Genomic DNA, 22,055 nt, shown 5'->3' on the forward strand with positions numbered 1-22,055 from the left:
GAGGAACCCACATAAACAGCTAACACACACAGCTCCTTAGAGCCCCAGCTGCCTACTCCACAGTAAGTGGATATGACCCCGGAAGACCTCAAACTGGGGATGTCTTAACCTGGAGTTTCAACCTCCTGTGAGCCTGTCAATCGATCAGATGGAATGGGCAGGGATGGATTCTGGCACTCGGGAGCCACAGATACTGTGTGTTACAGCTCGGATGGAAAGGTATTCTGGCACTAGGTAGCCAAGGAATACCACAGGTCACAGTAAGCAGAGCATTTATAACCCTGCTCCAGGGAAAGGCTTCCTTTGCCAGTATAACAGCTCTGCTGCAGCTCAGGTCCCCTGGGGTGTAACAACTTTCCCCTGTGAAAGTGTTACAGTCCTGCTCAGCTCACTCAGCTCTGCTCTGGCTCCAGCAAAAAGTTATTACTTCTCTCCTACACTCCATTCCTGCAAAGGAAGGTCTCACCCAAACCTCATTCAAGACACTGGGAGGAAATAATCCAGGAGAGTGGCTGCCCTCTGCCAGGGTGGCAGAGGACAGCTGGACAGCCACAAGCTGAACAGACACAGGGTTTATACAGGGCTTCTTAGGTGGGGGGTAGTTTTTCCAAGGAGATTTCCAGGACGGGGATTGATCAGATTTCAATCCCTAAGCTCAGAATGGCTAGATCTCGTGCTCAGGGATTGGTTGGTTTTCTGAACAGGTTCAGGGTCAGATTTGGCTCTGGTTTCAGGGCCCAAGTGTTTCTTTCACTGGTCCTTTTTAGCATTTTGGCTCTAATTTCAGGACCAAGGTGTATTTCTTTCACTGGCTTTGATTCCAGGGACAAAGTGTGTTTCTTTGGCACTGGTTTCAGGGTCAGGGTGCCTTTCTTTGGTTCTGGTTCAGGGCCAAAGTGTGTTTCTTTGGCTCTGCTCAGGGTGTGTTTCTTTGGCTGGACCCTTTTCCCTACACCTCTTCCCTCTCACCCTCCCCTCCTCCCCTGGTCTTCCCCTCCTCCCCTCCTTCTCACAGTCTGGCCTGGCCTGGCCTGTCTGACCAGTTTGATCTCTCCTTGCCTCCAAGTGCAGTTTTTCCAGCCAGCCAGCAAGTCTGAAACCACAGGAAAAAGTCTTCTCCCTCACTTAGCCACTTCCCAGCAGTCTCTCAGACCTACCCTCCTCTGCCCATATCCTGGATTGGACCCACACTGGAGCAAACCCCACTGCTATGGCCAGCAACCTTCCTCTAGGCCCCTACTCTTGACTTTGCTTCTCCAACCCTCCCTGTTCCCCCAGAGCATCCCAAGCCCTGAAAACAAATGCACACTCCTTACCTTGACCCACAAGGCCCCCAGTGGCCCGGGAGGCACCACCTGGCTCTAACCCTGGCCCTGGCCCTCCTGGCTTCCTCTCTCCCAGGTCCTCAAATCCTTCCATGAGTGTGAGTCACTGAACAAGTCACTTGATGCTGCTTCTGTCCCACAAGCACTCTTGGCAGCTGCCGCCACCGTAACCATCCGAGCTCAAGCCCACATCACTGATCCAGCTCAGAAGGTGTAGAAAGCCTAGGCAGGGGAACGCCACGGCTACATGGACACACCTGGGATCACAACACGTGGACAGATGGCCGAACTCTCTAGGCTTCAGCCTCTGTATAGCAGGAGTAAAGTTCTCCATTGGCTGAAGGGGGCAGCAAGTTAATATCTGCAGAGGGCCTAAAGCAGTGTCATCTGCCACACTCTCAATTCTCAAGAGTGTGAGACAGGAGCCTGTCACACACACACACACACACACACACACACACACACACCACGGTGCTCCATAGGTTCCTTTCTGTTAGAACACTTCATCCTGGCTCTGTTATATTGTCTGATGACGTGTATATCCCTTACCACAACACAGTTCCATAAAGATGGGGCAAGGCCTGTTTTCCTGCATCCAGGAACTGGGCACAGGGGTGGGCACTCCCACCAGGCAAGAGCAAAGAACCCTCCATCTCAGACAACCATCCCTGTCTCGGCCCAGTATGCACTGTCAACCAGAAGGGCCCAGCTACTGCCACCAGGAAGTATCCCACAAACCAAGGCTGGCTTCCAGGGACTGGTGTGAGTTTTTAAAAGGCAATAGAGCAGGCAGGCCTCACAGCCAGATATCTTAGGTGTTACAAAATTCTCACAGCAGAAGAGGCAGAGATGAGTATCTGGTTGTTCTGAGACGCTCTGCGTCGGGGCAGTCTCCTCTGACAAGCGGGTGTGCTGTGGGCAGGAAGAGCCACTTCCTTGGAGAAGGGGGACAGAGTCCTCCCTCTGTGTCCATATGGAAGGGCAGAATCATCTATGTAACAGTCCATGGTGCAGATGGAGCCAGGGTTCAGTTCCGCCCACCTCCCAGCTCCATCCTAAGGTCCTGGGAGAGCCCTGGTGCTGTTCTAATCCTGCTCACTGGGTGCCTTAACGCTAGCACTGGAAAGCAGACAGGAGGATCCCTGTGAGTTTGAGGCCAGCCTGGTCTACAGAGCAAGTTCCAGAATAGCCAGGGTGGTCACACAGAAAGCCCGATCTTGGGAAAAGGAGGAAATAAGACAGGAAGGAAAGAAGGAAGGATCCCTGCTCACTAGCTGGGTAGCCTTAAACAAGTTGTCCCACAGCTCTGAACTCAGTTTTCTCCTCTCTAAACTGCAGCAACGTTGTGATGTGTGTTAGGTCCCCACTCAGAACCCAGCACAAAAGTCTCTCTTCTCCAGGCTGTCAATAAGCACTCACCATCCTAATGTGCTTGTCCTGGTGGGAATTCAGGAAGCTATGAACTGTTATTGTATTGCACATGTGCATGTGTGTCTCCATGTTTGTGCACATGAGTGCTTGAGTCAGGTCCAGTTAAAAACAGAGTGCATTTTCTAAGAATTAGCTTACAAGAGAACACGTCTCCCTAAAGCCTGGGGAGGAAAGCAGCCCTGTCCCCAGGGAGCATCAGCCTCTGGCCCAATTTCCATCTGTAGCCTCAGGTCCCCCACCCCCACCCTAACACTGTCTATTCACTAAAGAGCAATGGTCAGACTCTACCTTAGGTGAGGGGTGGGGTTACAAGGAACTCCCTAAAATTGTTTGAGCGTCCAGGTCTGTCCCCTTTAATATCAGCACTGCAGAAGCAGGCAGAGCTCTGTAAATTTAGGACAGCCTGGACTACACAGTGACTTTCAGGATATCCTGGGCTACATAGAAAGACTTTGTCTCAAAAAAAACGGGGGGGGGGAGGAAAAAGAGGAAGAGGAGCTGTCCCCTAGCTAGCATGGCAATGCATACATATAATCCCTGCACTTGAGAGACTGAGGTGAAAGGATCCCTGGTTCAAGGCCAACCTGGGCTACATAGTGAGCACCTGTCTAGAAAGAGAGAGGAAGAGTAGGGAGGAGGGAGGGAGAGAGACAGAGACTGAGAGAGAGGAAGCTTTTCTCTCACAGATCCTCAGCCTTTGGCCACCCAAAGGACAAGGACAGGGACATACCTGGCATCTTCACCCCCAAACTATACCATAGACAATCTCTGGACTTGATTCAAAGGATCCACCCCTTACAGGCCCTAACTTCCTTAGAAGTCACCGGGGGAGCCATAGAGCCACCAGTGCCTGGTGGTACAGGTCTGTCATGCTAGCACTCAGAAATCTGACGCAGACAGATTGCGATTTCAGTGGGCTGCGAAGTAAGTTCAAGGACAGCTGAGATAATTTAGACCCCGTCTAGAAGGGCAAAAGGAGAGCTGAGGGTACAGACCAGCGGCAGGGTACTTCCTTAGGATGTGGAGGGCCTTGGGTTTAATCTCCAACACTTGCCGGAAAGCTGGCTATAGAGGAGGTGACCACAGCGTCTAAGCAGGTATCTTCTCCCTGGCCTTCAGCTCCACCCCTTCCTGGTCACGGGGAAAGACATATGACTTTGCAGGGACTCTCGGAGCCTCTGTTGACTGGCATTCGTTAGATGCTGGGTCCCACAAGCAGACAGGCCAGCTGCTCTTCCCTAGGTGTCCGTGCCCTCCCGCTGCCCGCCACCACCCTTCCCCCTCTCCCCTCGCTTTTAAGCTATTCTTTGTACGAGTCCTGCCAGCCGGGCCTTCGTCGCTCCCTCGTTCCAGGGCCCTGGGTATCTCTTTTCCATTTTCTCTTTGCAATGAGCCTGTCTGTCTGCCACCTTTTCTGGGCCACTTTGTTCACTCTTACGAGCACGCACTAGGGGTCTCCTGTGCCTCTGAAAAAGCGAACGGAGAAGGAAGCTGTAAAGAGAAGGCACAGCCCTTTGGGCTCTATGACTCCCAATGAAAACATACAAACGAGCAAGCACTGGATATGACAACTGTCATTTACAGCCCAGTGAACACATTCTATAAATCCATTACCTGAACTGACTCATTTAACCCTCACAAAGCTCCTTGCAGACAGACCATCCCTGTCTTACTGGGGTGCAGACAGGCAAGATGACATCCCCAGACTTAAAAAGCTAATAAATGCTACAGCCAGACTCCAGTCCAAGTCCTGTGACTCCACCTGCCTCCTAATATGCCCAAGTGCCCCCAAGCGCCAAGGAAGGAGCTGATAGACTTTATATAGAGAAGTCAGGGAAGGTGCCCCAGAGGAGGAGACTCTCAACTGTGTTTTTATAGATGGGTACAAGTTTGCAGAAGTCAAAAGAACAAAAAAGACATCCCAGCAAGGAAGCTAATTATGGCATGAAATGATACATCTTAGGAGGCTGGCTTGTCTGGGCTAGAAAATATGGGGGCCAAAAAGGCAGAAGGTTTGAGTGGGTGAAGGCCAAGTGACACAGGCCCTGAGTATCTGGCAGAGTGCTGGGATCTGGTCCTAAGGGTCATGGAGAGCCTTTAGGGGACTTTGAGTTACATAGGAACCCTCCTTCCTTCCTTCCCTTCCTCATAGTGCTAAGCCACCTGGACACCAAGGCTGTGTGCTGCGTGAAACCCTGAACCCTGTGTGCTGCCCCCCCCAACCCAGGCTCCCTGCATCTTCCGTCTCCCAGCCCTTCTCCCTCACTGAACCTCTGTGCTCTGTGTTCCACAGGGGCCGTGAGGGCCTCAAGTATCTTCCCGATCCTGAGTGTGATCCTGCTCTTCATGGGTGGCCTCTGCATCGCAGCAAGCGAGTTCTACAAGACACGCCACAACATCATCCTGAGCGCTGGCATCTTCTTCGTGTCTGCAGGTGAGGCAGGGGTGTGCACCGAGCAGATGGGGTGTGGTATCTCCCACTCTGGCTGCAGGCTGTGTCCCAGGGGAAGGTTAGACTGAGGCCCCGGTGCACACACCCCACACACCCCCAATGCCACGTCTTCCTCCTGCCACCTGGGAAAAAGGCTGACATCCTGACATCCTGGTGACTTTCAGGGCATCAGGCCCACCCCACTTGCCCTCTGACCTTCCAACACATGCAAACTGAGGAAGAGACAGAGAGAGAAGCACCAAGGGACCTACCCGTCCCCAGCCTGTCCCGTATGGTACCCAGCTGCACCCTAGAAGCCAGGGAAGACTGCCCCTGCTCCCCACCATCCAGCCAGTAGAGCAGGCAGGCCCCACAGCCAGATATCTTAGGTGTTACATGACCTATCACAGGGGCCACAGATTCCCAGGGAGCAACAAGAACTGTACCATAAGCCATTGAATAGAGCTGGTTGCCACCTAAGAGCACTGGCCATGTCCCCAACGCATTCTCTTTCAAGTACATTCACTTGTGTTCCTTCATCGAGCCTTCTCTGGGGTCTTTCAGGAGTAAGGCCTGGCCTTAGCCCCTGATTTGCCGATTGGAAAACTCAGACCATGGCCACTGCGGCCTAAGGCTTCCGCCCCCGCCCCTTGCTTTTCCAGCAACAGATTGAACTTGGAGGGAGCGTATCCCCTCTGTGCTCTCTATCTCGCCTTCTGCAGCCTGTTTGTGGAGCACGGGATAGGGTACTCAGGTAACAGTAGCCATTGCTATCACTGCTCCATGCTTCACGGGCTACCTCTGTCTGCCCATGTTTGCCAACACCGGCCCCTTCCCCTATTGCTTGATAAGATATTAAGACGGGGCCAGCAAGATGGCTCAGTGGGTAAGGAAGCTTTCCACAGCCTAATGACCTGAGAGTTTCATTCCTGAGACTCACAACAGAAGGAGAGAACCAACTCCCAAAAGCTGTCTGACCTCCACACCCAGGCCACGGTTCACTCCTACCAAAATAAAGTTTAAAACTTGAGATAGTTATAGGAAGCTTCGAGGTGTACCCTCCGCAGCAGGTCCATCTGTTCGCGGAAGCAAGATCAAGCCCCACACCCCACACCTCCCCCACCGCTGACCGGCTGACCGGCTCCCACCACCACCCCGCACAGCCCCTCCTTCCCCTAGCAGCTCAGGCTCTTCTCTTCTTCCCCTCCAGGCCTGAGTAACATCATTGGGATCATCGTGTATATATCAGCCAATGCTGGGGACCCCTCCAAGAGTGACTCCAAAAAGAACAGCTACTCCTACGGCTGGTCCTTCTACTTCGGGGCCCTGTCCTTCATCATCGCCGAGATGGTCGGGGTGCTGGCCGTGCACATGTTTATCGACCGCCACAAACAGCTGCGGGCCACGGCCCGCGCCACCGACTACCTCCAGGCCTCTGCCATCACCCGCATCCCCAGCTACCGCTACCGCTACCAGCGCCGCAGCCGTTCCAGCTCGCGCTCCACCGAGCCCTCTCACTCCAGGGACGCCTCGCCCGTGGGCGTGAAGGGCTTCAATACCCTGCCGTCCACGGAGATCTCCATGTACACCCTCAGTAGGGACCCCCTGAAGGCTGCCACCACGCCCACCACAACCTACAACTCAGACAGGGATAACAGCTTTCTCCAGGTCCACAACTGTATCCAGAAGGACAGCAAGGACTCTCTCCACGCCAACACAGCCAACCGCCGGACCACTCCCGTATGAAGACGGTGGAACCGGGGGACCTGGGAGGCTTGGCCCGTGGGCTGGGGGGGGAGGGACCGCAGCAGCCACGGGGAGACCTTCCACACGCAAAAAAAACAAACATACAAGCAAACAAACAAAAAACAAAAAAAGAGAAAAACATAGCAAGTAAATTTAAAAAAAAAGAACAAAATACAAGAGGAACAAAATCAAAACCACAGGCTATGCGGGGAAAATATAACCGAGGGAAAACAAACTTTAAACAAAGCAAGAGGGATAAAATTAAAATAGAAAATAAATCTAAAAGAAAATGCATGATTTCCCATGTACCATTATTTTAACATTTAATAAAAACCAATTTAAATGAAAAAATAAAAGGGAACTAAGATAATGTAAAGCAAAAAAAAAAAGACAAAAAAAATGAAGAAAGAGAGTATTTATTAGGGTTTTATGTTGCCTTTGTTTTTGTTTTTGTTTTGTTTTAACTGCAGGGAGAGTTTAAAAATAAAAACCCATTCTTTTCCCTTTAGCCCCAGAGGAACCTGCCTCCCGGGGAGACTAAGGGTAGAGACAGGGCTCCCAAGGCCAGGGGAGCAATGGTCACTGCCAAGCCCCTGGATCCCTGGCTGGGTCCTGGGATGCTGAGGAAGCTCTGCAGCCAGCTCTACCCAGCACCAACAGGGCAGTCGCAGGCCTCCAGGTGACCCAAGCCCTTGGTTCGCACTTGTCCGTTAGGTGCCTGGAGGTGGTGCACTTGGGGCCACCCAGCCCCAGGTCCCCAGTCCTTAATGGTCCTTAACCCACTGTGATGACTTCCTAGGCCTTGAGGAAGGAGAAGGGATGACTGCTTGCCGCTCATGGAGAAGCCAGATCCCTGGAATCCTCAGGGGGAGCGTTTGGGGGTCAGTAACCCCAGTTCCTGTCCTTGGAGGCAGGAGACACCTACCCCCAGGGGATACAGAGCAGCCGTCCCTCCTCACCCCTCACCCCAGGGCCACTAGATGACCCTGGGGCGATGGTGGACCCCCACACTCACAGGCCCCCAGCCCCCTGGGAAGGGGGCTCTCTGACCCTTTGGGGGGTCTGTGGACTCACTGAGTCCCCAGAGGGGCATCAGTGAGTCCAACAACGACATTGCAAAAAGGTTTCTTTTTACAAAAGAAAAAGGAAAAACAAGTGGTGATTTTTTTAATTAAAAAACCACAGACTATAAATAAATGTAAATATATAATAAGTGAATTTACTTGCAAGAAAATCAAGTAGTATTTTTTCTTTTAATTCTTTTCCAGCTTTAAACTGTGAAAACAAAAATCGGGGTGGGGTGGGGGACTTAAAATTTAGCAGGGAACTTGTAAAGTCAAAACAGAAAACAAATATAGAAATCCATTAAAGCAAACAAGTAAAACCCATTGGGAGAGATGTGAGCTGGGCACAGAGTCAGAGAGAAAGGAGAAAGGGCCTACCCTCTTCCTGGGGACTGTAGAAAGGTCTCTTCGTACCTGCAGGGAGGTGCTGCTGATGGAGAGAGGACACTACCCCCCACACCGCTTCCACCCACAGCCACAGCCACACCCACAGCTCCCTAGGCTCAGTGCTGTAGCAACCGCTCATGCTCACCGGAAACCCTTCCCATCCAGCACACAGTCAGAGAGGTGCGGCTCAAGGGAGCAGACCTGCACCCTCCAAAGCCATGGAAACCAGCTCGACAACTCCATCACTGGCTTTGTGCTCCCGTGCTCCCCCCTCTGTATCCTGCCTACATGTGGGCACACATGAACACACCACATTCGCGTTCATGGAAGGGCTCCCATCTGTATCCTAGTGGAAAATGACCAGAAACAATCAAAGCAGTTCTGATGATATTGAGAGCATTCCTAAATCTCTCATCTCTCTCTCTCTCTCTCTCTCTCTCTCTCTCTCTCTCTCTCTCTCTCTCTCTCTCTGTCTGTCTCTCTGTCTCTCTCTGTCTCTCTCTCTGTGTCTCTCTCTGTATCTCTCTGTCTCTGTCTCTCTGTCTCTCTGTCTCTCTCTCTGTCTCTCTGTCTCTCACTGTCTGTCTCTGTCTCTCTCTCTGTCTCTCTGTCCCTCTCTCTCTCTACACACACACACATACACACATGTGCCTCCTCACTGTGTTCCCCAGCCCCCACATCCAGTATCAAAGCAAAAATTCACATATGTGAGCAACCTGTCCCCTGCCATGAAGACGGGGAGATGCACTGCCCCCAAAGCTCCTCATTTTACCTCCCCCTTTTGAATGTTATAGCCCCAGTCATAGCAAGTGGGGGAGGCTTCTTCAAAAGATGGTTCCCCTGCTGTCTTTGGGGTCAGTGAAAAAGCATGTGTTCTGGGATGAAAGACCTCCCTGTGAGGAAATTAATGTTCGCAGACCACTCCCAGGCAAGTGTCAGCCCAGATAGGCTTGCACCCCAGAGTGGATTGAGGGAGCACTCAGGTTTTCCCTTCTCCTTCCCCAAAGTGGCCAGGTCCAGATCAGACAATGAGAACCAGGCTAACTATTTCCTAGCGGCCTCATGAGTGGCTACCCTCCACCCTGAGTAACAGCACTACTCAGAATCAACCAGCCTCCTGCTTGACTTTGCTACCCTGACATTGGCCTCTGCTCTGAGGGGTCTCTGATGGAACTCTCTGGAATTGGAAGGCATGCTGAGGAAGACTTCTGTAGCTTCCTGACTTGTGTCCGGAAGAGGAGCATTCTCCTCCCAGGTCCACACAAGGCAGACCTCCTGCTAGTCCACCCCAGAAGTTCGGGGGAGACCTCAGGCCCCGTGGCTCAGATCTATGGGCCAGTTAACATGCAGGGAGGTCAAAGCAGTTTCCAAACTGGGCAAAAACAGCACCTTATGCCTCCTCACCTAGCCCTGCCCAAGCCCCAGCAGATTCCAGACCACCCCATATCAATGCTTAGAGACACAGGGAAGGGCCATACAAGTAAGCGCCTCTCTGTGGAGGAATTGTGGCCCCAGCTCCCTGAGCTCTGGCCAAGTATTTGAGCAGCAATCAGACTTCTCCCCAGACACTGAGACCTGGGGACAGGCCACAAAGAAGACTTGTGGGTGAAGGGTAACATCAGCACAGCTGACCAAGAAAGGGCTAGGGGGCCTGAAGGGATGGGACAATGCTTCCTGTAATGACAGACATCTCACACCCAGCTCTGATCAATTCAAGAAACCAATTTCCATTTTATTTTCCTGGTGGGTCATTTTTTTTCCAGACTGTTAACAGAAAAAAAAATTTTAAAAAGAAGAAACCTAAAGACAAAATGACAAAAAAAAACAATCCTGGTACATGAAATAAAGATTTTTTTTATAGCTTGGTCCTCACTTCCATGAATTCCTTTCATTGCTTGCCCAACTCCCGGCACTGTGTTTCTAGGACTTCAGAGCTGGAGCAGGCAGGGGCTTCATGCACTCTAGGCAGGAACTCTACGAATGCAAACAAGCTGTATCCCTAGCCTGCCTCCCTACAACTTTTCAACAGAGATCCCAACACTACAAATCCAGTCTCAGGACTTAGCTCCGGTAGGTCCAGGAAAGGACTACAGACATTTCTGGGAAGTCCTGTCTCTTGTTGATGAAGCCCCCAGTTGGAGGGCCAAAGAAGAGAAAGTCACATGTCCAGCAAACTGACTTTAAGCAACCTAGTGGCCTAGCTTCTTATCCCCTCAACCCTACTCACTATCGCATGGGATGGAGGTCTGAGGTGCACCTCCCTCCTCCTTCATCCCCATACGACACTGGTTCCTCTTCTGTACCCTCTCAGATGCCCGGCCACCACCTCTCAGCACATGCACACAGCAAGGCAGAGTCTCAGAGAGTGTCAAGGCCAGCCTAATAAGGAGCATCAGTTTGGACCAGCTTCCAAGCGACAGGCACAAAGCTGGCTGGTGCCCAGCCACCTCTCTCCTGCCCCGCTGGCACAGAGGTTCTGCATCTCCTGGCCAGCACGTAGACTTCTCTCTGCCAGTCACAGATAGGATGTGGTCCTGCCTACCACTGGCAGTCACGGATGCAAGTCCAGTCCTCAGGTATTCAGCAGACTTACACAGCTCCTACGGTCCAGACTTGCACATCTCCTTCCCTTCCCAGCTCAGAAGACGCTACACACCCTTGGCAGCTTAATGCGGCCCTGCGGTAATGTTCACACCACAAAGGCCAAAGAGTAGAGTTTTTTTTTTTTTTTGGTTTTTTGAGACAGGGTTTCTCTGTGGCTTTGGAGGCTGTCCTGGAACTCGCTTGGTAGTCCAGGCTGGTCTCGAACTTACAGAGATCCGCCTGCCTCTGCCTCCCGAGTGCTGGGATTAAAGGCGTGCGCCACCAACGCCTGGCGAGATTTTTTTTTAATGACGAGCCAGTTGTTAAACATTTACCTGAATATCACAGCTAAAATCCATAGGGGCATGTTTGCATATGGGCTTAGTTGCATATGTCTTAGAGATACAACTCTACCCCAAAGCACATGTACATGCATGTGCATCCATACATACAATTGTTCATGTACATCCTACATCTACACACGCACACACATCTGGAATTTGATCCATTCGCAGAAGCATGTTTGCTCAGTCTGCAAGCCTTGATCTTGCTGCCATAGGAACAGAAACTTGCTGTGGCCAGGAGAGGAAGGAAGACTGGCATGGGACAGAGTGCATTCCTGGCCACCACTCCTGATTCCCTGCACCTCTCATCTCTGTTTCCCGGGTCACCTATACACTGATGTGTGGGGCAGGTATGGAGACCGTACTATGTCACAAAGGTTGGGATCACAGGACACACACACACACACACACACCATGCATCAAAGGTATGTGGCTATGTATGTTGTGCTCCTAGAATCCTTCAGGACAGAGATAAGCAATGTGAGGGAGGATGACAGGAACCTGTCCCTTAGTTTCTCCTCTCTGTTTCTCTGTCTCGCTGTCTCTCTCTGTGTGTGTGTGTGTGTGTGTGTGTGTGTGTGTGTATACAACACTCGTATTTCTCAGTCTCCCTCTCCCGTGTTACCCAAAGGGACAGAACAGTACAATAACACACATTGAAAGAGGATTTATTAGACTGACTTACATGGCGCAGTCTGAATAGTTCAACAATAATTGTTTCACACTGGAGAGACTGGGAAGTCAGTAAAAAGCCAGTTCATGAGGCTGGGTACCTCACTAGTCCCAAGCTAACGATAAAGGCTTGGAGGATTCCTGGAGAGCTGCTGGTCTTCAGTCTACATTGGACTGGGCAACACAGGCCTTATGACACAGTCCTTTAATCCCAGCACTCCAGGGGCAGAGAGGCAGGTGGATCTCTGTAGCTTGAAGGCCAGTCTAGTCTACAGAGAGGTCCAGCCAGAGCTATACAGTAATACTCTGTCTGAAAACAAAACAAAACCTACTTCTCATTTAGCCCACACCAGAAGTGGGAGAAAGCTGAGTCTGGTCTCAGCAAGCAGATGCAGAGCAGTGGCGGTGGCAGCTGTGACAACACAGAGAAATTCAAACTCACAGCAAAATGCGAAGGCAAGGAGACAAAAGCAGAGCTGTCTCCCTGCTCTGTGTGGGCTGCGTTTAGGGTGGGTCTCTCTACTCAGACAACCTTACAGAGAAAACCCTCACGGATGGACCAGCCCGTTTCTCTTAGGTGATTCCAGATCGAGTGGACAACCAAGATCGGCCACCCTGCCCCTGCACACGTCAGGGGGTCTCCTGTGAGTAGCTCTGGAGCTGGGATACAGGGTGTGAGGGTGTGACACACGCAGCGGTATCGGGCAGATGCAAGTGGTGACCAGGAGGGAATGACCAGGGTAGGACTTGAATTAAACTACAGTTCCTTTCTCACTCAAAAGCACTCAGTGGCTTCCCGGTGCCCTGGCAATACAGCCTTCAAGGTTTCCCCTAGTTGTAACACCACTTATTTCTTGTTTTGTTTTTCTTTTTATGTCAGTGTTGGGGATCGAACCCAGAGCCTCATACATGCTAGGCAAGTGCTACATCCTCAGCCCGCATTGGATTTGTTCTGGTTTTGTTTTTAACACAACAGGATCTTCCTATGTAGCTCAGGCTGACTTTGAACCGGCCTTGCTTTCCCGCATGCTGAGACTGCAGTCATGTGATCACATGTCCAGCCCTGTTACCTATTTTGTCATAGACTGGGATTTATTGGGAAAATACAAGATGCCAGGCATTGTCAAACTATCTATTGTCACAACTCTGGGAAGCGGACACTGTATCCCCTTTACAGAGATGAAAACCGAGGATAGAGGTAGGTAAAGTGGGTTCTGGAGCCCCTTGTCAAAGTTCAGACCAGGCTGTTCCGTATCCAAGCATGGTGGCACACATCTGCAATCAGGAAGCTGAAGCAGAAAGATCAAGAGTTTGATGCTGCCCAGCCTGCTTCCATAAAGATGAGCAAAAGAAGCCCTCTCTGGATGGGAGTAGCGGCTTGTATGTGAGACACAGAAAGAGCGAGCACCGGCTTTGAAGGGTCATCACCAAACGCCACAGACAGACAGAGTGGTTAGCGGGGCTGGAGGAAGCCCGTGGTGTGCTCTGAGCTGCTGGCCAGCCACCGAGTTGAAGGATGAGGAAGACCATCCAGACCAAAGCAGGACGGAGAGTTGAAGGCAAAGGAAGGGCGTGGGCAGTAAGAGTGATTGCTGTGCAAGCCCTGGGACCTGCATCCTCAGCACCCATGCAAAAGGCTGGCTGTAGGGGCAAGATAAGTGGCTCAACAGTTAAGAGTGCCGCTCTTACAGAGGACCAGAGTTCCATCCCAGGACCCACATCAGGTGGCTCATGGCAACTGTGTCCAGCTCCAGGACATCAGGCATTCGTCTGACCTCCACAAGTACCACACTCGTATGCACAGACCTGCAGATACACAAACACGTGTACGTATAACCAAATAGCTACATGAGGCCTCACATGCACCTACAAACCCTGTCACTGGGAAAGGTGTCAGGATAAGAGGACCATTGGGGTTTGCTGGCTGCCAGCCTCACTCTAGACCTTGTGTCTGGGACGTAAGGCAGACAGCAATGGAGAAGGACGTGCAAAGCCTTCCTCTGGCCCCCATGCATGCACAGGAGAGTGCACACCAGACCTCACACACAGATACACACACACCATACACACATGCCACACATATATATTCATGCACAGTAAGTAAATCATATAACTAAATTTAAAAGAGCCATTGCCCAAAATGCAAGAGAGAAAAACACCATGGAGCTTCCATGCAAACTTCTGAAGCCAGAGGCAGAGCCAGACCATAAGATAGGGAGGGGCAGACACACTCACACCCTGTCCCTGCAGCTCACGGTTTCATTTAAAGTGTTTCCTTGTGATTTGCATCTTCAATTCAGCCACAGCTCACATCACTCCTCACAGCTCACAGCGAAAGACACATAAATCATAAGGTAGACAACACAAGTCTTACAGAAAGAGAAAAGAAGCCACATGACAAAGAGGACAAGCTTCCTAACACACGAGGCAAAAGGGGAAGCGTCACAATTTCTGCGGAGTTCACTCTCAAAGTCGACATTTCAGAGGTTTGGTTGAGTTTTCTGGGAAAGAGAGAAAACACAGAAAATAAATAGCATACAGAACATTTATGTAAAAGTTTCAATTTGTCATCAGGAAACTATTCACAGTAACAAAAACCAAAACAAAGAAAGCCCAAAGAGGGCCCCAGATAGCCATCTGGATGGCACCTCACACAGTCTTTGCATCTCAGAGAAAGGAGTCCGTGAGGAGCAGCAACTTCCTGACTTTTGAAAATGTAGGAAAGAGTGGTAAGTAGGGAAGATATGTCTGTCTGTGATCCATACACACACACATATACACACATACACACACATATACACACATATATACACACATATACACATATACACACATATATATACATATACACACACATATACACACATACACATATATATCATATATATACATATACACATATACATATACACACATACACACACATATACACACATACACAAGTATACACACATATATATATACATATACACATACACATATACACACACATACACACATATATATACATATACATACATATACACATACACATATACACACATACACACACATGCACACACATACATACATATATACACCACACATACATACATATATACACACACATACATACATATATACACACACATACATACATGTACACATACATACACATACACACAGATATATACACATACACTATACACACATATACACATACACACACATATACACATACACACATGCACATACACATACACATATACACACATACACTGACACATATACACACACAGAGACAGAGACAGAGAGAGGACAGCCTCTCTGAGCCTTCCTTTGTCATGACTCAACAATCCTCATATAGTATTTTATGCTGGGAGGCTCAGAGGAGACACCAAAAGTAAAAGAAAGTTTCTGGTTCAGTGCTTGGCACTGGGAGCATGGCTCAGAGCATAGAGACCTTACCCAGCATGTACGCGGCCCTGGACTTGATCTCCAGAACTGTACAAACTGGACATGTGCCACACATCTATGACACCAGTACCCAGATGTTCAAGTTTATATGTAGAGGGTTGGAGGCCAGCATGGGCATTATGAGACCGAGAGAGAGAGAGAGAGAGAGAGAGAGAGAGAGAGAGAGAGAGAGAGAGAGAGAGAGAGAGAGAGAGAGAGAGAGAAGAAAGAGGGAGGGAGTATGGGCAGGAGGGAGGGAAGGATACCACAGCATAAAATTGCTGCACTGTCCCCCTGTGCCAGGCACTATTTAACCACTTTAAATGTTTGCCCTGATAGCAATGCTACACAATAGCTCTTAATATTGCTCCCATTTTTAAAATGGAGTTCAGAGAGGTCAGGCCACAGGTCCAGGTCATACAGCAAGAGAATGGTGGCCCTATAATAATAAGCCAGGCAGGTCAACGCTCTGGAACTTACATCTTCACAGGACATCAGCCTTCACGGGCCACAGGAGGCTGCACCTCTCCAGGAGTGGTCCCCTAGCCCCTTTGCTTGCCTTCATCTCTCAAGTCATGTCTGCTCGCCATCTCTGCTCGACCTCAGCTCACAGCCCTTCACTGCCTGGAACCCAAATCCTGTCCTACTGGCTGGCCGCTCTCCTGTCTCCGCTGTCTACTATGGGGTCCATGAAGGCCAACACTCTTCCCCAGGACAGCCCTTTAGAACCAGCGACCAACACCCTTCCCCAGGACAGCCCTTTAGAACCAGCGACCAACACCCTTCCCCAGGACAGCCCTTTAGAACCAGCGACCAACACCCTTCCCCAGGACAGCCCTTTAGAACCAGCGACCAACACCCTTCCCCAGGACAGCCCTTTAGAACCAGCAACCAACACTCTTCCCCAGGACAGCCCTTTAGAACCAGCGACTTCTGCTAAGGAGCACACCAATGGGTTAGCAGGAGAGATGGGCAGAGATAGCTGTGAAGGATGGTGAGGCCCACTGGCCCTTCCTGCTCAGCATATGGCAAAGACACGAATCTTAGGGATTCAATAAAGGCAAAAAAATTAGCTGAACTGAACTGTGTTGGATCTAATCAAACAATGTTGAATTGCAGGGTGGATGGATGGACAGGCAGAGCATGATGAACTGTGAAACGGATGGGCACAAAGATGTCTGGGAGCAGATTTGATGGTTACAACTGGTAAGGGATTTGGTGACTGCAGGGACAGAGGCCAGGTTGCCTGAGACATTTGGGAACCAGGGGTTCATGGCCGGGGGACAGACTCACATTCCCTCTGGAGAAAGGCGGCAATGTTGCAGCCAAGTTGTGTGCTCAGTGGGAAGCTGAGGAAAATGAGGGGTTAACAGCAGGATGGCTCCCTAGCCAGCTGTGCTCAGGGAGACAATGACAGATTACAGCGTGTCTTCGCACTAATAGCACTGCGGCATCCTCCTCCCATAGCTCCAGCAGCTCCAAGCCCAGTGGATCAATACCAAGAGCCGGTGGATGCAGAAGGGAGGGACCTGGAGATCAGCTCATTGCCTGGAACTGGTGTTCCTTGGAACCAGAGCTCTGTCCCCTTCGCCTTGTCGTGCTAGCAGTGCCCAGCAAGGAAGTCCTCTCCAAAAGTTTGCTGGATGAAAGAGCTGACCTCCGGGCCAACGCAGAGACCTCACAAGGCTGCCCACATCTCTCCAGCCCCAGGAGGACCTTGCACCCCACACACACACACCCAGAAGCCAGATCTGCAGGTTTAAATCACTTAATTCCATGTCTTTTGCTTGGCCTTGGCCTTCTGCTTCCAAATCTCTTCCCTGCCCCCTGTTCCTAACCACCTAGTAACTCGGGCCTCACTTCTGTGTTGAGGCGGGTAATGAGGAGCTTCACTTCCCCACGCTCTGAGCTCCTGTCTGCTGTAGTCCTCATGGACATCCCTTAAGGGGCCTCTGCTCCCCTCCTCCCATAGATGAGCTAGGGCTCAGAGTCACCCAGTGCCGCAGATGGCCCGAACCCAACAGTTCTGCCTTCAGACCCCAGATTCTGGGATTACAGGCATATGCCCTCACACTCAGTCTTACATGCTGCAGGGGACGGCTTTTTGCATATTAGGCAAATATTCTACTGGCTGGGCTACAGCCCTTCCGTATCATCTTCACAGCTCCAGATCTTTCCAGAAAGGACGTAATGGGTCTTGCATGGTTCCATACCCAAGGAAAGCAAAGGGACCTGCTCAAAGTCACTAGTCCCCAGAGACTGCCTGGGGTCTTCCTCCACAGCTGGTATCTTCCTCTTCTGCCACCAGATGGGCTCCTAAGCTGTATCACTCATGGATAAAACCCAGGACTCACTGGAATCCAGAGAATCATTGGGCAAGGGCTGGGCCACATCGCCTGTGTGTCAGGAAACATAGGAAGACATTGGGGAAGAAATTTTTATTTAAAAAAAGAGAGGTGAAGCCGGGCGTTGGTGGCACACACCTTTAATCCCAGCACTCGGGAGGCAGAGGCAGGAGGATCTCTGTGAGTTCGAGACCAGCCTGGTCTACAAGAGCTAGTTCCAGGACAGCCTCCAAAGCCACAGAGAAACCCTGTCTCGAAAAACCAAAAAAAAAAAAAGAGAGAGAGGTGAGAATCAAGTGACATAAAACACATTGCACTGTGGTTGTGGCACCACACATCACATGTGTGTTTAGCTGTGTGCTCTGTGTGTGTGTGTGTGTGTGTGTGTGTGTGTGTGTGTGTGTGTGTGTGTGTATGTGTGGTGCCTGAGGAGCTCTGGAAGTTTGTGGAAAGCAGTCCCTGACTGCAGCCCCTTTCAGTTCCCTTGTCCCGTGCCTCAGCTCCCAGCCCCCACCTTCACGCATGGTACAGGAAAAGGGCCGCGGGCTTCTGCATGGCCCTGACCTACACAGAAGCCTGGAGAAGGAAATGACCTGCTTGGACTTCCCATCATGCTCTTAGGCAGTCCTCCTGCCTCCTGAGATCAGAGCTCCAGAACATAGCCCGATGGCCTAGAACTGCTCCAGGTGTCCCTGTTAGACTCACAACACAGCCGGCTGCCCTGGGAGCTCCACGGAGGCCTCATCTCTGCCTCATCCCCATTCGATATCTCCAGGCTCCATCAGGATCTACCCAATCAGCCACCAATGCCAGACTGCTATCAAATGCATGCATATGGATCCCCAAACATCCACACCCACCCCTGGCCTCCACCCCACCTCATTCCTGGGTCCTATCTTGCTCCAACCAGAACTTTTCAATAACACTCTTCAAAAAGCCAAGGTGGAAACCCTACAGACTCCTCTCCAAGGTCTGTCCAGTTGCTGCTCTCCTGTTACCTTCCTGCTCTTCTCCCAATAAAACTGCTAGAGAAAAGCACAGAAAAGGTACTATTATGAGGGGGGGGAGGATGGACACACATATACCATATACACACATCAGAAAAATAAAACCAAAGAAGAAAAAACTAACAGGTGGATGAGAAAATGTTAGTCCTTGCCTATCCTTGCCTAACATGGTCCATCTATTGGGCTCCATCCCCGCATATCTCTATCTGTCTGTCTATCTACCTTGTATCTATTCTATCTATAATTTATTCTATCTACCTTGTATCTATTCTATCTATAATTTATTCTATCTACCTTGTATGTATTCTATCATATTGTTCATATTGAGATTATATATACATATACATATACATATACATATATCCCTCTCGCTGTCCCAACCATGGACAACTTCCAGCTGGCCAATCTATAAAGAGGAGGTTATGGCACAATAAATAAAAGACCCAGAGAATGACACTGGGGTTCAAGCTTCAAGCTGAAGATCAGAGAAGCAAAGCAGCCAAGCCACTATCTCTTACCTCTCCCTTAGCTCAGACCAAAGGGGCGATCCTCAGACTGCTCCCGACTTCACAGCTCCTCAGAGTCACTCAGACTGCTATGCTCTCCTCAACGCGCCTAGAGACTAACTCTCAGACTGAATGCCTCTACCTTTTATACCTCTCAAATCCTGGGATTAAAGACGTGAGCTCTGATTCACTCTCCAGTAGCCCAGGGTGGTCTTGGATTCACAGAGCTATCGACCTCTTGATCCTGAGTCCTGATATTAAAGGTGTGTGCCTGACCTCTATGGCTAACTGGTATGGCTGCTTTGCTGTTTTGATCTCCGGTGGCTTTAATAAATCATAAACAATGTGTCACCATGGGAGGTGGGATCAGTATCTGCTTGCTGCCCATCAGCTGTATGATGGACATGCCTTGACAGCTCTTTCCTGATCACATACATGGCTTTCCTCTCTGCCTCCCTCAGGCACCTTTCTTCCCCCAACAGCTTTCGAACTTGCCTCGCCCGTCCTCTGTGTGGTTTCCTCCAGCTCAGGGACTTAGACCAGCTTGTAAGAAGTTTGTCCCAACCGGGCAGTGGTGGCACACGCCTTTAATCCCAGCACTCGGGAGGCAGAAGCAGGCGGATCTCTGTGAGTTCGAGGCCGGGCTGGACCGACAGCCTCCAAAACAATACAGAGAAACCCTGTCTCGTAGAACAAAAAAAAAAAAAAGAAAAAAAGAAGAAGAAGAAGTTTGTCCCAACTGTACTGTCTGCTACTTACCCTTTGTCCAGGAAGCTACAGAGCACTGGGCTTTGTTGATACCACTGTATTCCTACTGCTTTGTATGGAGCAGGCCCCTGAGAGAATGCTGGCTGCATGAATTGATTGATTGATTGATTGACCCATCCTGGCCGTTCCACCACCGGCAGCCTTTGGGAACCAAATCCCAGTGAGTCACCAATGCCCTATAAATGCTACATGGAGAACAGAATGACCTCCTCTTTGCTGTCTTTTCCCCAGCTGCAGTCCAGGGCTGCGTCTCCCAGGCAGCCTTCCAGGCTGCACTTACGTGCCACACTGCAGCTCGGAGAGGCTGAGCACCTGGCAGGGAGCCCATACATTGCCACCCCTGCCACAGAGGTCCTCCGAAGCCCTTGATCATGAACTGGGCTGGGAGTGGAAACAGTCCCTGCCCTGTATCCTGAGGCACGCATGGGCAGAAGTACTCTGCCAGCCTGATTCATCCGCTGAAGACCATGTGCCCTTCACTCTGAGCCATCCATCCTGTCACCTCCCTGTGCCTCAGTTTCCTCCTCAAAAAGCAGTGAGTGAAAAAGAGCCTCGTCTAATAGACTTGGACAGCATAGCAGATGGGACCAGCTGAGCAGGCAGGCTGATAAAGCCCCGTACCGATGCTAATGCTATTGCTCATATTGAGATTATTTATATGTGCTAACACAGCAGTCATAAACAGCCAGTGACTCACTTTTAAAGGATATCTGATGCACTGAGTTGCAGCCCTGAAGCTAGCTGTTTTCCTGAATTGAGCAGCAGCGCCATCCTGCGGCCACAGTGCAGAATACAAGGACCTTCTGATGGGCAGTGCTAAGGTGCCCGGAGGCTACCAAGGTCCCACCAGAACAAATACAAAGAAAAGCCAGTCTCACACAGACCTCTTCACCCCTGGAGATGGTTTTTGTCAGGATATAAGCAAGTGTCATAGGAGTCTGAAGCAATATTGAGACCAATTATCTACCTACTTTAGAGGCCAAACACCACCCAAAGGGCAGCACGCTCGTTCAGGGCAAGGCAGACCCTGCAGAAAGCACTGTTCATCCTCCACCTGAGACTTGAACTCGTCTCTGGCACTCGCACACTGTGTGACCTTGAGCTTTGCTGTTTTGTTTTCATTTTGAGACAGGGTTTTATATAGCCCAGGCTGGCCTTGAACTCAGTATGAGATTATCTTGAGCTTCTGATGCCCCTGCCTCCCTGCCCACCCCCAAGGGGGCATCACTGTGCTCGGCCTCCAGCTCTTACATCAACTGAAGAGGGACTTGACAGGAGTGTGACACGCCGAAGCAGGAGCTGCCTGAGGTACTGACTCCTGGGAGACTGAGGCAGGAGGATGAACTCAAGCTCAAAGCTAGCATGAACTCCATAATGAAACCCTATCTAAATGCACAGACCAGAGAGTGTGTCATGGTTTCACTTTCCTCGGGCGCAGAGCCTTGCTTGGTCCCATCTCTCCCAGCACAGCTTTGACCTTGGCGCCTCCTACAAGAGGGAGCCCTTGGCCTCTGCACCCAGAGCCCTACTCACAGCCAAGCTCAGAGGACCAAGCATGCTTTTCACGGTCCACACCTAACAAAAGGCCACGTGTGCCCTAAGAGGGACCAGTCAGGCAGATGCGGGGATGTTAAAGAGATGGCGCCAAGTCCGCTGGAGAAGGCGGCTCTTTTCCATGTGTTATAGTGGCCATCAGATGTCTGTTGTCCACAGACCACTTCCTATCAGCCATCAGAGTCCCAAGACCTATTGGTACAGGAAGACACCAGTTCCAGGAGAGGAAATGGCTAACCAGAGGTCACACTGCAAGTGAATGACAGGCACAAGCCTCAAGTCCAGGCCCCTAGACCTTCCCGTCTCTAAGGAAGCCAGGGCAGGCAGGGCTGGCTGCAGCTGGTCCAGCAGCAGCCTGTGCACAGAAGGCTGTGCAGCCAGCCCCAAGCAAGCCGCTGGCCTCGGCTCTCCGTGCGGAGATCTGTGCCATCTCTGGCTTTGTGTCCTTGGTCCCTCT

At 50.7% G+C, this 22,055-nt stretch overlaps 1 protein-coding gene and 1 long non-coding RNA gene across 7 annotated transcripts in view; one reads left to right on the forward strand and one right to left on the reverse strand.

Moving 5' to 3' along the window:
* The window catches only part of Cacng2 (calcium voltage-gated channel auxiliary subunit gamma 2), a 131,243-nt gene extending 124,265 nt beyond the window's left edge, over positions 1 to 6,978 (forward strand). For all 3 annotated transcript variants that reach the window (XM_040754218.1, XM_040754217.1, XM_005066951.4), the window contains 2 exons: positions 5,050 to 5,190; positions 6,398 to 6,978. In XM_040754218.1, the coding sequence (XP_040610152.1) occupies positions 5,050 to 5,190; positions 6,398 to 6,933 (677 nt within the window). In that variant the 3' untranslated portion in view covers positions 6,934 to 6,978. The remainder of the gene's footprint in view (positions 1 to 5,049; positions 5,191 to 6,397) is intronic.
* LOC121142954 overlaps positions 1 to 22,055 on the reverse strand; it is a 46,046-nt gene that overhangs the window by 12,749 nt on the left and 11,242 nt on the right. The window contains exon 1 of one of the 4 annotated variants that reach the window (XR_005880115.1): positions 6,826 to 6,913. The exons of 2 other annotated variants lie outside the window; for them this stretch is intronic. This is a non-coding gene — a long non-coding RNA (uncharacterized LOC121142954). Of the gene's footprint in view, positions 1 to 3,751; positions 4,180 to 6,825; positions 6,914 to 22,055 lie in introns of those variants that run through there. One more of the 4 variants, XR_005880116.1, reaches the window with a different exon arrangement.

This window comes from Mesocricetus auratus, unplaced genomic scaffold (assembly GCF_017639785.1).
Source record: "Mesocricetus auratus isolate SY011 unplaced genomic scaffold, BCM_Maur_2.0 Super-Scaffold_100010, whole genome shotgun sequence".
NCBI classification, from domain to species: domain Eukaryota; kingdom Metazoa; phylum Chordata; class Mammalia; order Rodentia; family Cricetidae; genus Mesocricetus; species Mesocricetus auratus.